The sequence below is a fragment of the Electrona antarctica genome (genome assembly GCF_951216825.1).
Source record: "Electrona antarctica genome assembly, chromosome: 19".
Taxonomy (NCBI): domain Eukaryota; kingdom Metazoa; phylum Chordata; class Actinopteri; order Myctophiformes; family Myctophidae; genus Electrona; species Electrona antarctica.
In genome coordinates this window covers 3,304,604-3,319,719 of record NC_136800.1, presented here as the reverse complement: position 1 = coordinate 3,319,719, position 15,116 = coordinate 3,304,604, and the positions used below count along the sequence as shown (strand labels likewise).

General features: G+C 42.3%; 1 protein-coding gene across 1 annotated transcript in view; it reads left to right on the top strand.

The window, feature by feature from the left end:
• Positions 1–15,116, top strand: part of LOC306943784 (uncharacterized protein) — a 79,987-nt gene that overhangs the window by 10,315 nt on the left and 54,556 nt on the right. The window contains exons 5-11 of the mRNA XM_079530312.1: positions 2,075–2,209; positions 4,633–4,677; positions 9,482–9,601; positions 9,858–9,923; positions 11,707–11,742; positions 11,889–11,948; positions 13,336–13,371. Coding sequence (XP_079386438.1) covers positions 2,075–2,209; positions 4,633–4,677; positions 9,482–9,601; positions 9,858–9,923; positions 11,707–11,742; positions 11,889–11,948; positions 13,336–13,371 — 498 coding nt within the window. The remainder of the gene's footprint in view (positions 1–2,074; positions 2,210–4,632; positions 4,678–9,481; positions 9,602–9,857; positions 9,924–11,706; positions 11,743–11,888; positions 11,949–13,335; positions 13,372–15,116) is intronic.

The window sequence follows — 15,116 nt, the reverse complement described above, 5'->3', positions numbered from 1 at the left end:
AATGAGTAGTATTACAATTTTAAAATGGGGCGGCGGTGGCTCAGGGGTAGAGTGGCTGGATGGAAACCGCAAGGTTGCCAGTTCGAACCTAGGCTCCCCCAGAGTTAGTGTCGAAGTGTCCTTGAGCAAGACACTGAACCCCTAATTGCTCCTTATGTGCTGGTTGGTGCCTTGCATGGTTTCCGCCGTCATCGGTGTATGAATGTGTGTGAATGGGTGAATTGATGCACAATCTATGTGGATAAAGGCGCTATATAAATGCACAATTTACCATGTATTGTCTTTTTTTATGTCTAATGTATTTGTATTTTGTTTATAAAGTTATAACATAACTATAATAATTTGAAATTAAATAAAAATGTTACTTTTCAGGATTCCAATTCAAAAATAGCAAAAAAAATAATTCAGGATTTCAATTCAAATAATAGCAAAAATAGCTGCTCTAGGACAGTAATATGCAATGTGGCTCTCTGGAGTGAGTGTGGAAATATAGTGGCCCTGTCCATGGTTAAAGTTGCCCACCCCTGGACTACAGGGTGAGCACTCGAGACAACACATTGAGAATTGTTAGATGAGATTAGAATTGACTTCATTGTACCAGAGGTTTTATTTGTTTTGAACGTTCAACTGAGAAACACATAAGGAACAGTAGCAAACAGTCTCCCTCCCCTAAAACAAAACATGTCAGCGAGGCCGTTTTATTTAATGCTGCAATGGCCGGGCGCATAAATCTCCTGCTAAAGCGACTTCAACTGTGGCTTCAGTCAATAATTCAATCAACTAAAATGTCACGGTGTCTTTGCATTTCTTTACTTAATGCATTTGTATCCTCCTCGCTTCCTTTTTACCCTTTCTTCCTTCCTTTCCATCTTCCTCGGTCCCTCCTCTCTTCATTTTGTCCTTCCATCAGCTTTATAGCTGCTGCCATCAATCATGTTGAGGAAGGAACAGTCGTACAATTCATAGGCAAGGAGGAAGGAACTGTGTTTAAATTAAAAAAGCAGTCGTTTTCAACCTCTTGCATAATCATAATGGTCATTACAGTGACATATTTATGACATTATGTCATAAATAATGGTCCTTTAAGTTGATATCAGGGACCATTTATTTATTCAGCATTTGAGCCACGGAAGTTGGGGGAACACCGTTCGATGACATCCAGCCCCTCATACCCCAAACGAAAGAATTTTGTTATCGTTGGATAAGAGGTTGATCACAATTCCATGCTGTATTGATGTTAGTACTATTAGGAGACTGCATTCTACATACTCTTAATTGTTTAAGACTATTTGTAAATTAAGTAATGCAGATATTTAACAATAATTGAACTCTTGAGAGCGTAAACTGAAACCAAATGGACCCATTTCGGGTCCATTTGGTTTCATGTTACACTCTCAAGAGTTAATGATCTGTAAGAGTCAATTTGGTTACCAAACTCTTCATCATTTAAATAGCAGATCCACAATAGCAGATCCAATAGTAGATCGGCTATTTTCAAATCGCCGAAATGTATCTACTGTAGGGCTGAAGTGGTCAATGCATGTTTTGTAATGATAATGACAATCTGCAAAGTAACTAGTAACTAAAGTTGTCAAATAATTGTAGTGGATTAAAGAGTACAAGTAATAGTATTGGGATTTGGAAATGCTCAAGTAAAGTACAAATACCTGGAAATTGTACTTAAATTGTACTTAACTATTTTCAAATGCCAAAGTTACTTAAAGTACATTTACTTAAGTAAATGTACTTAAAAAGTACATTTACTTAAGTAAATGTACTTAGTTACTGTCCACCACTGGGACAAAACATACACCACTGCAGCCCTATGGCCATTTTAAAATAGCCGATCTACAAGCTCACAACGCGCCGTGATGCGACACGTTGTGAGCTTGTAGATCTGCTATTTTCAAAATACCTCTACTCGAGTCAATTTTGATTACCAGACTTTTACTTGTAACAGAGTATTTCTCCATTGTCGTGTTGATACTTTTACTTAAGTAAAAGATTGAAGTCTTTTTTTCCACCACCACTGTAATGTGTTCCACTGTATACCTGGGCTGTCCTCTTTGCACAGGGAGCTCCAGGGAAAGTAGGGTCGCAGGGCGCCCAGGGACCGATGGGGCCAAGGGGTCGAGAAGGGCATTTGGGAGAGAAGGGCCGCAGAGGCACAGAGGGATCGCCTGGCCCCGAGGGGATTAAAGGGGACAAGGTAAGTGTGTGTGTGAGTGTGTGTGTGTGTGTGTGTGTGTGTGTGTGTGTGTGTGTGTGTGTGTGTGTGTGTGTGTGTGTGTGTGTGCACGCGCGCGTGCGTGTGCGCGCACGCGTGCACAAAGTAAGCTTGTAACAGCAAACACTAGCTACACCCAAGAGAGACCGAGTAAATCAGATTTGCAATTTGGGTAATTTAACACCAAAAAGGAACAAACACCCGCACACTGTCTTCAAATGCAGTGACCAACTTTTATTTAGGAAAACAGCAACGTTTCGGCCTATGCGGCCTTCATCAGGCTATCTTTATGAACACAAATGGGAAAGCATCCTTTTTGTAGGCTGTCTGGCCTAAAGGTAAGCCTATCGGGACAAACCAAGAAATGACATCACTCACTTAAGGTGACAGGTACCCTCATGTGGTTAAATGAGAACAAACAGTCATATACAAGCTCAATACACCAGTGCAAAGCAAAAAGAAAAAACATAATAATCCATATTAATAATCATGACAGTATACAATTGGTAATATTATTAAAGTATACAAAAATCATGATCATGGTGATAAATCAAACATTTTGCAGGTTGAAGCTTCATGAAAAACTTTCCCTGTGAAAGAAAAATGTAACACCAAAAAACAGGATTGGGATCACGTTGCTGTCGGGAGGAATCCTGCTAATGGCTCGTACACAGTACACACTGCCCGATATTTGCTCCGATTATGCTGCATTTTTGGCACTCGCCGACAAAAACCCCCGATCTGACGTAAAATCGGACTTTGATCGGCGAGGTTTTGCTCGCTGTGTGTGAAAGGAGCTGCGAGAAGATCCAGCGCCGATAAAAGCGCTCGCCAACGCCTCCCCGACCATTTCTGAATATCTAGCACAGAATGAACTGGTTTGCGACTGCGCCCCGATAAGGCCTGTATTTCAGCCAATGAGAGCACACTGCTCACATCACTGCTGTCTATCTGTCTGTCTGTCGACTGTATAGATGATCAGATATATATACCTATATATAACCTTCATTCCGTCGGTAAATCCCTGTAGGCTACCCACATATTGGTAGCCTATATTAGCCCAATATTGCCGTTACGCATTTCACTTGAATAATGTTGATAAAACTGCATCGGATTCGGAATCAACAGCGATCATGCTGGTGTGTGTGTGTGTGTGTGTGTGTGTGTGTGTGTGTGTGTGTGTGTGTGTGTGTGTGTGTGTGTGTGTGTGTGTGTGTGTGTGTGTGTGTGTGTGTGTGTGTGTGTGTGTGTGTGTGTGTGTGTGTGTGTGTGTGTGTGTGTGTGTGTGTGTGTGTGTGTGTGTGCGCGCGCGGAGAGAGACAGAGTTATTTAATGAAACTCCAGATTATAACGTCCTGTCTCGCTATAGCGCTATCACAAACATGCCGCCTGCATGGCTATTCCTGTGTGTGTGTGGCGTGCCGTGCACGGGGGGAGAGAGAGAGAGAGAGAGAGAGAGAGAGAGAGAGAGAGAGAGGGGCCCTGTGTGGGTCTCGCGACTCTAAGGTCTCGCGCTTGTATCACCGCATCCTGCACGTGCATGTCAAAATGAATTGGAATAAAAAAAACAAATGATGTAGCCGCTGCCTATATGTATCGGGTCTGGAATTCTGGATCACATCTTGGTGAACTCTTGCAGTGTGTGATCCCTGGTCGGCGATCAATCGTTTAGTGTGAAAGCCACAAAGATATAATGACAGCCGATGACTCGCCGACAACTTTAAAACTCCTGCAGTGTGTAGGGGCCATAACTCAATTTTTTTGTTTTTTGATTTGTTTGTTTTTTGCATAAATCAGTACTATCCGAACACCCTTTACGTCTGTGTGTGTTGTTTCGAAAAATATTGAACCACTGAAAAGTAGTTAAAAAGCGCTTCGGACAAAACCTCTTAACTCCATTGGACCTTCAAACTGTCTCTCCACCACCTCTCCCCCTCTCATGGAAGTAATTGGCAATAAAGTCACAACACTAAAGTCCAGTGGTGTCATGCTCGTAGAACGCAGTACCACGCCGTGGTGCCAGTAATCTTTTGACGTGCACGCACAGGGACGGAACGGAACGGTGCATGTGCGTGCACGCTAGAACGCGTCCCCCTAGATTCAAGAGAAGACGCACCTAACCAACCTCACGTCACCAAATCTGAGTTCCCAGAAGTTTTATTTTTCGCCACTACGTGTCACCAGACTTTCCAAGACGCAGCAAGTACCCAGTGGTCTAGGTTTACTGGCAATAATCAAAATATATACTAAACACCCAAAATCCAAATCTCGACTCAGATATAGGGAGTCAACGTTTTGAACTCTTGGCCAGCTATTTAAGCTCTTTGTAATATGACAAAGCACTGTAAGGCTTTAAGTGCAGGTTTGACTGAATGAATGATGTTCATATTTCATTTGAATTGCAGGGATTGGAGGGTGTTCCTGGGTTTGACGGTGCTGGTGGCCTTCCAGTAAGTAAGACATTGAATGAGAGTAATGCTGCATTCACATGGGCTCATGTTTTTTGCCCTGTGGATTCCAGTCCAGTGCTTTCCTAGTGATGTAGGTTTTCGGAGGGTGTGTCCAATCCGCAGCGGGGTGAAATCAGCCCTCAGCTGCTTCTGACAGAAATATAGGACATAAACATAGGACAGAAACACTACCACTAACCCTAACCTCACAGACTGTGCCGCGGTCTAAAACTTTACTTTATCGCCCAAAAATAAGTTGTTTTTGCGGTTGGCACAAAAATAGTGGCGCAAGTAGGATTCGACAGAACAGCTTTTCAGCGCGTAGTGCTAGATGGCAACGCCTGCCTTCTAGGATGAATACAGTAGCTCAGAACCCTGTTGCGCTTTGAAGTATAAATTATTTCCTAGGGTGCGCCTCACTAGCCAACACACAAGAGGAGGTTGAATGGACTGAAACCAGAGCTCCCCAAAACCACAGGTTTGGAGATCTGTTGGGAATTGATTACATGATGCAGTCACCCATGCGCCCATGCAGTCCCAATGTTTGTAAACAAATAATTAGTCTATAGACCGAGTCAACAGACCTGAATCGCCAGAACATACTTTTGAGTGGTGCAAACCACTCCAACAACTGGCTTTGTACCCGTGTACCCGTGTTTGTTCGTACCAAAAAAACGAGCATGGTTGCTATGGTTAGCAACCAAAAAAACGAGCATGGTTGCTATGGTTAGTATGTGACGTCACTCACTGACTGAATTCATGCGGAGAGTACTTATGACACAGATGCTTTCCTGGTTCTAATGTACAGTAACTATAACAATAAATGTGTAGTTGCACCACTCAGTTCACACGGGTGTGATTTTTTTTAATGAGCTTGGCTCGCGATTCAGGGCTGGAGCCAGGCTAACAGTTACCCTTAAAAAACACCTCAAATGAATATCATTGTAACTATCATAATCGATTCGATATTTAATGCCATATTTAGCCACTACGACGGCAAAATGTCTTGCCCCAAGGTAGCCACGACCCTCGCGCAGCACGCCCTACCATCATTTACTAAAAAGCATATAGGCTACCATGGTGATTGAAAGAAGACTTTAAAGTAGTGACTGGAAGCATAATGTATTTATGACCACGTTTATTAAGGTAATAAAATCACTAAAGTTAAGCCACTTGCATGGACGATAGTTTTTTCTGGGTCCGCACGGCGACACTACAAGCCATTCATATGAACTTGCATTTCCTTATTATACAATATTTCCAAAGCTTGCCGCTTGATATACACATACACAGACAGACAGACAGACAGACAGACAGACAGACAGACAGACAGACAGACAGACTTGATATACACATACACAGACAGACAGACAGACAGACAGACAGACAGACAGACTTGATATACACATACACAGACAGACAGACAGACAGACAGACAGACAGACAGACAGACAGACTTGATATACACATACACAGACAGACAGACAGACAGACAGACAGACAGACAGACAGACAGACAGACAGACAGACAGACAGACAGACAGACAGACAGACTTGATATACACATACACAGACAGACAGACAGACAGACAGACAGACAGACAGACAGACAGACAGACAGACAGACAGACAGACAGACAGACAGACAGACAGACAGACAGACAGACTTGATATACACATACACAGACAGACAGACAGACAGACAGACAGACAGACTTGATATACACATACACAGACAGACAGACAGACAGACAGACAGACAGACAGACAGACAGACAGACTTGATATACACAGACAGACAGACAGACAGACAGACAGACAGACAGACAGACAGACAGACAGACTTGATATACACATACACAGACAGACAGACAGACAGACAGACAGACTTGATATACACATACACAGACAGACAGACAGACAGACAGACAGACAGACAGACAGACAGACAGACAGACAGACAGACAGACAGACAGACAGACAGACAGACAGACTTGATATACACATACACAGACAGACAGACAGACAGACAGACAGACAGACAGACAGACAGACAGACAGACAGACAGACAGACTTGATATACACATACACAGACAGACAGACAGACAGACAGACAGACAGACAGACAGACAGACAGACAGACAGACAGACAGACAGACAGACAGACTTGATATACACATACACAGACAGACAGACAGACAGACAGACAGACAGACAGACAGACAGACAGACAGACAGATACTTGATATACACATACACATACATACACATACATACACATACACAGACAGACAGTGACGTCATTACATTATTTTCACTATCGCCCGACGCCTTGCAGCTCTTCTAAAATCTGATTTATACCTCATCGAAATGAATTAGGCATAAAAATGAAACAGTTTTTTTGATTGATTGAAATATTTATTAACAGTTTGCAGAATTACAGTACATTTCAAGCACAAACTCAATACAAAGGCTGTTAACTGTGAGTGGACGACCCAATGAAGCATTACACTTGTTTCCAATAGGGTCCACCATGTTCAATTCATCAAAAACATTTAGAGACGTACAAATAGACACTTCTATATAGACAAAGAACAGAACAGGAATTCATCATAATGGAGGTAAAAAGGGAAAAGAAACTTATACAGTGAGGGAAAAAAAGGAGGTGGGCGGTGGGGGGGATTCACGTTCAGCTCCGTTCATTTGTTTGTTTTCCTTGGAGGAGCTGCGTTGGGTCCCCAAGTCGGCTCCGTGGCCGTACCTTGAGTTGGCTGCACATAAAAAGTGCATTGGTACACATTAAAACACTCTGCTAATTTAACTCTGAGACCGTAAAGATTACATTTTACGTCTGTCATGTGTCCTGGGTGATCAGAAAATGATGAAATGCAGACATGCTTATAATAAATGCACCCACAATGCAATGGAGACAAAGATAAATGCATACGTTTATAATTAATAATATACACTTGAATGCATATCCAACAACCAAGTGCACATGAAATGAAAGTCATACTAAGACATGCATATTTTATTTACTGGTTTGACTAGTCCTTTCAATTCAGATATCTGACATACACTGTATGCAAATTACACAACCCCATTTGTTGAGTAGTAGTACCCCACATCAAATTGCCCAACAATCAGCAAAAATTATATTCCTATGTGGTAAACTCTTATCACTTACATTAATCATTTGTCATGTTGTGATGTGACCAGTTCACCTGTTGTCTTTCTGTCACCATAATAATCATGGTCAACACAGATGTGCTTGATTACCAGCAGCCAAACACATTCAGTTAACTTCTTTTCACCTGGTGTCCCTTACCTGTTTTTGTGCATTATAGGTGAACATTTGGCAAAGAAATAATAATAAAAATAATAGATTGTCTAGAAATCTTCAACAAAATATTTCAAAAAGGTTCCAATGGCGAAGATATAGCAAATCTACAAGCTCACATGTCACATCCCAGAAGCACGGTATATACATACAGTATACTAGACTAAGTAGTTAACTCTTACAGTCCAGGAGTGCTATTGGTTGTTCACTCGTGATGATGACCGATTGACCGTGTGTGTCCAACCACAATTTTGAAACTGTTGAGTTCAGATAACAAGTAACACATTCTTGGAAATGCAGTAGAATTAGAAAAGTGGGTTATTTCTATTTGTAGTATGTATAGTAGAAAAAGTGGGTTATTTTTCTTTCAAATGTGTGAAAGTTAGTACCACACAAAAATATAAACTGTAGTACAGACTAGTACAGGTAATACAGATGTAGTACAGGTAATACTATGAAAACTGAGTTAGCCTATACTGTTCTGCTGTGTTGATGGTGCAATGCAACCTGAATATGATGTGACTAGGGCACCCTCTAGTGGATGTATTATGACATATTTGATGACAGAGTGAGAAGATTGGTCCGTTTCTAATAAGTATATTATGCTGTATCGCACACCTATCTTTAATCATACAATCACCAACCATAATAACTTTCAATATCGCAAAAATATTTGTGCTTCTGCATCAGTGTTGTTTTTGGCAGCAAATTTTCATTTTCAATTGTCATAGTCTTTGGAATAAAACTTAATTTAGTTTTAGTCTTATTTTAGTCACCTGGAATGTTTTAGTGTTAGTCGACTAAATCTACATTTGATTTGGTCGACTAAAATGTATTGATGCCGTCGTGATGACTGATTTTTACACTTGCTGAAAATAGCCGATCTACAAGCTCACAACGTGTCGTGCTGTGACGCATTGTGAGCTTGTAGATCGGCTATTTTCAGCATGAAGCCAGGTGTAAAATGACTGTCCACTAGTCCCTTCCAAACATTTTAGTCTAGTTTTTATTTGTTGACGAAATATATTTAGTCTTAGTTTTAGTCGTCATAGCTTTAGTATTAATTTTGTTTTTATTAATTTTTCCGTTGTATCCGTCCACCTTCTCCTACCAAACCATACTAGGGCATTCACTTCTAGTCATTTTTTACTAGTGGCCTAGTTTACTAGGCCACTAGTAAACTACTACTTTAAAAAAAAGAAAAAATTATAAATATTTGTACATTTAAAAACTGTGTACATTGGTGACTATAACTATAATGTACCTGATCTTGAGGCCTACAAAATAAATAAAAAAACAAGTCAACAAGGTTGACTAGTGGATTTACTAGTGGACTAGTTGCTTAAAGCCCTAAACCATACTACCACTCATGCCTGTAACAATGACACTCATAGCTATGATAATATCACTCTAGAACTGTAACAATGCCACACATGTAACTGTAAAAACAAAATGTCACCCAGGGCCACCCAGGAGCAGGGGGTGAACCTGGGTTACCAGGACTGGACGGCTGTAACGGCACGCGGGGCCGAGCGGGAGTAGCTGGCAACCCTGGACTGGTGGAAGGACGCTATGGACCCCGAGTGAGTATTGGAGGAGGACGCTGATACACTGTCACTGTTCATTTAACTCTTAGGGTGTACACACATACCCATTTGTGTACATTTGTGCACACTTCTTCCTACTTTCTTTGTTCATTAAAGTATCACTATGTCACTTTGTATTATTGAATACATCTTCATTTTGTCCAGTCCGCACGGTAGAGTAGTACGGTATGTTAAACATATACAAATGAATTAAACATTGTGTGATGTCAGTATTGTATTTTGTCTTTGTCAGGGATTGCCTGGACCTAAAGGCATAAAGGGAGAGCCTTTGTACGACTCAGCCTCGCCCGGCCTTCCTGTGAGTTTCTAACACTTTGTTGGGTTTTGAGCAATAACTAGATAAAGTGCCCCTCGGGGCACAGGTCTCCACCAGGGCAGGTCACGTTGTGGCTTCCTGGTGGCGCTATAATAGGCCAATGTGAAAAGGGTGCCATTTCTTCTTACGCCTTGGATGGCAATTGGATGATTTGAGGTCATTTTGTTCCAAAATAATGTGTTTTGCAAAAATCCACCTGTTGGTGGCGCTATAACAGGCCAATGTGAAAAGGGTGGGATATATTCCTCAGCCTAGTAGAAAAGTCTGTGAAAGTGTTTTACAAAAGTCGGCCTCCTGGATGGCGCTATAACAGGCCGGTCTGGAAAATTTGGGTCAGAGGTTCATCGTTGGCATCCAGGGAGTGTGTGTGTGCAAAATTTGGCATCTACCGGGTTAACTAACGGTGCCGGAGATTAGCTGGTAACAGACGGACGCACACACACACACACACACACACACACACACACACACTCACACACGGACGGACGGAGTGCAAAACATACTCTCTCCCCATACCGAATATACCACCGAAGTGGAACAAGCGGCAATCCAGACTCCAAAATAAAAGATGCAATAGTGGCTCAGATGGAATTTCTCATTTATTGAGATAAACGAGAAAGAATAGGAAAAAAAGAAAGCTCCTGAATGCAGAAATAATGCATTGTTACTGTATAAAGCAGTGCACTGTCCACTAGATATAAATAATGTTAACAATTAACATTATGCAACAAAACATGTATGTCGAGCTCTGTCTGAGGATTAGCCTTCTTCATATGATCGCCATTAAATGTTTTTGGGTGGGACTGTATAGGCATTCAACACGATTGAACTTGACTTTTATAGAGTAGAGTACAGTGGTGTTCTTGGCAGCAAATTTCGAATTTAGTTTTTGTCATAGTCTTCTGAATAGTTTTCATTTAGTTTTAGTCACATTTTAGTCACCTGGAATGTTTTTGTGTTAGTCTAGTTTTAGTCGACTAAATATCATACGATTTTAGTCGACTACATCTACAGGTGATTTAGTCGACTAAAATGTATTTTGGCGGGCCTTGCTGCCGCCGTAATGGCTGATTTTACACTTGCTGAAAATAGCTGATCTACAAGCTCAACAACGCGTTTTCATTTAGTTTTTATGTAGTTTTTATCGGTGAAAAAAGGTAGTCGACGAACATTTTTCGTCATAGTTTTAGCCAACACATACAGCAGCGGTTTTCAACCCTTTTCAGTTTCACATCAAGGTCCATTATTTATTCTGCATTGGAGCCACGGACCACCGTTTGATGACATTTAGGGCTCCATTTTCGTCACCGCTAAAGCCCTTATCCCTAAACTCCCTGCAAAATAGTAATAAAAAAGGCAAAGAAGTTTAGGGATAAGGGGGTTTAACGGTGACGAAAATGGAGCCCTTAGCCTAAGATATAGCATAAGATTTTGTCCATAATTCCATGCTGTAAGTGTATTGGTGTGGTACCATTAGGAGAGATACCAGGCGAATAACAATTATTCTACATTCTCTAATTGTGTAGACTTCTTGTAAATTACGTTATGCAGATGTTTAACAACAATTGAACTCTTGAGAGTGTAAAATGAAACCAAATGGACCCTCATTTTACACTCAAGAGTTAAAAGTTCTATAAAGGTCCATTTGGTTACCAACTGCATCATTTAGCTGGAACCCCCTCAAGGACCACTGGTTGAAAACCACTGTTGTACAGTATGTCTGTGTGAAGATATTTGACTGTTTAATTTTTCCCTCTTTAAACAGGGAAAACCTGGGATCCATGGAACACCTGGAGTAACGGTGCGTTTTCCATTTCTCATGTTTTTTGGGGGAAATAGATTGCATTGTAATTGCAATGTTTTAATATTGATTAAATCGTTGCATTCAATCTGCTACGAGGTTGCATGGGATGTTACTGGTTTATCTTTTCTGTTTTCTTCACACAGGGGGCTCCCGGACAGATTGGGCGTAAGGGTGACATTGGGCCCTCTGAGATTGGGATTCCGGTGAGAAAAGCTATGCATTGTTTTGTCACATACTGTACGTACATTCAGTGATTCTCTACCTGTTGGATTTGCATTGCAGACTCACGTTTGATACAATTGTTATGGGACCCCGATCTATACTGTGAAATTCTTAGTGTAAAAGTGTTCAAAAAAATGAACCAAACGGACCCATTTGGACCCCCGCAATGGTGGTCTCTGGGCCTGACATTGAAAAACAATGATATTATACTATAGATAGATTATACCCACTACAGGGACTGATTGTTTGGCCATGTGGCAATAATGAATACATGTTCATATATATACAGTACTGCATGTGCCTCTATACGGTATTGTCCATATGTGGCCAAATTTGACTGAGGGACTGCCATTGGATTTTTTTTTAATTTTCGTTTTTTCATGTCATATGAAAGCAGGGAATCACAGCTTCAAATTGACATATTGGTTGTTCAGTTTGACCCACCAGTTTTTGGAGATATGGCTTATAGAGTAATGTCTTGCAGAAAACAGCGAGTTGAGAAAACAGGCTTGAAAGGTTCACTTCTGTGGACTCTAACATAACACCTAGCTATGTGTAAGCATTTATTTCATATTTACATGTCGATTTCAGCTCTGACACTTATTTCAGACATGCTCTAGTATGTGAATAGTCTGCCTGTGATAGTAACTAATTTTGCATAAAAAAAAAAAAAAAAAGGTTTTCTCCTCTGGTGAAAAGCTGGAGGTTGTGGCAGGCTCTCTGGTCACATATAACAATAACATATTCATGGCATGGCGTCTACAGACTGGGCCGTCTTAGGTACTGTAATGGAAACATTTTGAATGAATACTGTGAGATGGAGGATGACTGATTTAATCAGTCACACCTGGCCTGAGATACATTCTCAATGCAGGCCTAGGTAGGTATGTATTAACCTGACTCCGCCAGATGGGGCAGCAGAGAGTAGGAAGGAGGGGGGAACCCAGTGTACTCTCTGCTGCCCCATCTGGCGGAGTCAGGTTAGGTATGTATGTCTGTCCTCTCAAACTTAAAACGTAAACGGAGCATGAGCGTTAGCTAACACACAACAAGTGTTGATTGATGATCTGGCCTGTGCTCCCTGCCTGACAAATACATAGTTGAGATGTGTGCATGTAAACAAATATATTCATTTGAATCTCAGTTACACCAACATTGTTCTTGTGAGTCACCTTTTTCATTATTCGTGTGTGTGTGTGTGTGTGTGTGTGTGTGTGTGTGTGTGTGTGTGTGTGTGTGTGTGTGTGTGTGTGTGTGTGTGTGTGTGTGTGTGTGTGTGTGTGTGTGTGTGTGTGTGTGTCGTGGTGCGTGCGTGCATGCGTGCGTGCGTGTGTTGTGACTGCAATCTACCTACGTTTTTTGTTTTAGGGTAGGGATGGACCCCCCGGCTGGCGAGGACCACCAGTAAGTTAGCCCTCTTCACGCATTATGTCCACATACACACCCATGGTCCCATGGATGGATGCATTATGTCCACATACACACCCATGGTCCCATGGATGGATGCATTATGTCCCCATACACACCCATGGTCCCATGGATGGATGCATTATGTCCACATACACACCCATGGTCCCATGGATGGATGCATTATGTCCCCATACACACCCATGGTCCCATGGATGGATGCATTATGTCCCCATACACACCCATGGTCCCATGGATGGATGCATTATGTCCCCATACACACCCATGGTCCCATGGATGGATGCATTATGTCCCCATACACACCCATGGTCCCATGGATGGATGCATTATGTCCACATACACACCCATGGTCCCATGGATGGATGCATTATGTCCCCATACACACCCATGGTCCCATGGATGGATGCATTATGTCCCCATACACACCCATGGTCCCATGGATGGATGCATTATGTCCCCATACACACCCATGGTCCCATGGATGGATGCATTATGTCCACATACACACCCATGGTCCCATGGATGGATGCATTATGTCCACATACACACCCATGGTCCCATGGATGGATGCATTATGTCCACATACACACCCATGGTCCCATGGATGGATGCATTATGTCCACATACACACCCATGGTCCCATGGATGGATGCAACAGCAGACAATCCTCCTCCTCCTCCCACATACACACCCATGGTCCCATGGATGGATGCAACAGCATTATGTCCCCATACACACCCATGGTCCCATGGATGGATGCAACAGCAGACAATCCTCCTCCTCCTCCCACATACACACCCATGGTCCCATGGATGGATGCAACAGCATTATGTCCCCATACACACCCATGGTCCCATGGATGGATGCAACAGCAGACAATCCTCCTCCTCCTCCCACATACACACCCATGGTCCCATGGATGGATGCAACAGCATTATGTCCCCATACACACCCATGGTCCCATGGATGGATGCAACAGCAGACAATCCTCCTCCTCCTCCCACATACACACCCATGGTCCCATGGATGGATGCAACAGCAGACAATCCTCCTCCTCCTCCCACATACACACCCATGGTCCCATGGATGGATGCAACAGCAGACAATCCCCCTCCTCCTCCCACATACACACCCATGGTCCCATGGATGGATGCAACAGCAGACAATCCCCCTCCTCCTCCCACATACACACCCATGGTCCCATGGATGGATGCAACAGCAGACAATCCTCCTCCTCCTCCCACATACACACCCATGGTCCCATGGATGGATGCAACAGCAGACAATCCTCCTCCTCCTCCCACATACACACCCATGGTCCCGTGGATGGATGCAACAGCAGACAATCCTCCTCCTCCCACAGAAACAGAAGTACAAGAATACCTTGTACAAAAGAACATGAACACTGCCTGCCAGTGCAGTCAAGACAGCCAGTTACAAAGTGCCTATGAGACTCAGAATCAACTTTATTGTCACATCATAGTTTTACAAGTAAAAAATATATGTTTTTGTTTATATTTGATAGTTCCAGTAACTGTTGCCAGTAACTGTTTCGCCCTCCTTTTTGGAGAGGCCGGGGCATTCGAAGGCCCCTCACAACCAACTTGTGCACGTGCACAAACCAAAAATACCAAAGATAAAAACTAAAGGTTTACATCTGTACTGTAGCCTAACTATGAGATGGTCTTCTCTAGCAGCTGGTGATATTTTAGCACTTTGGT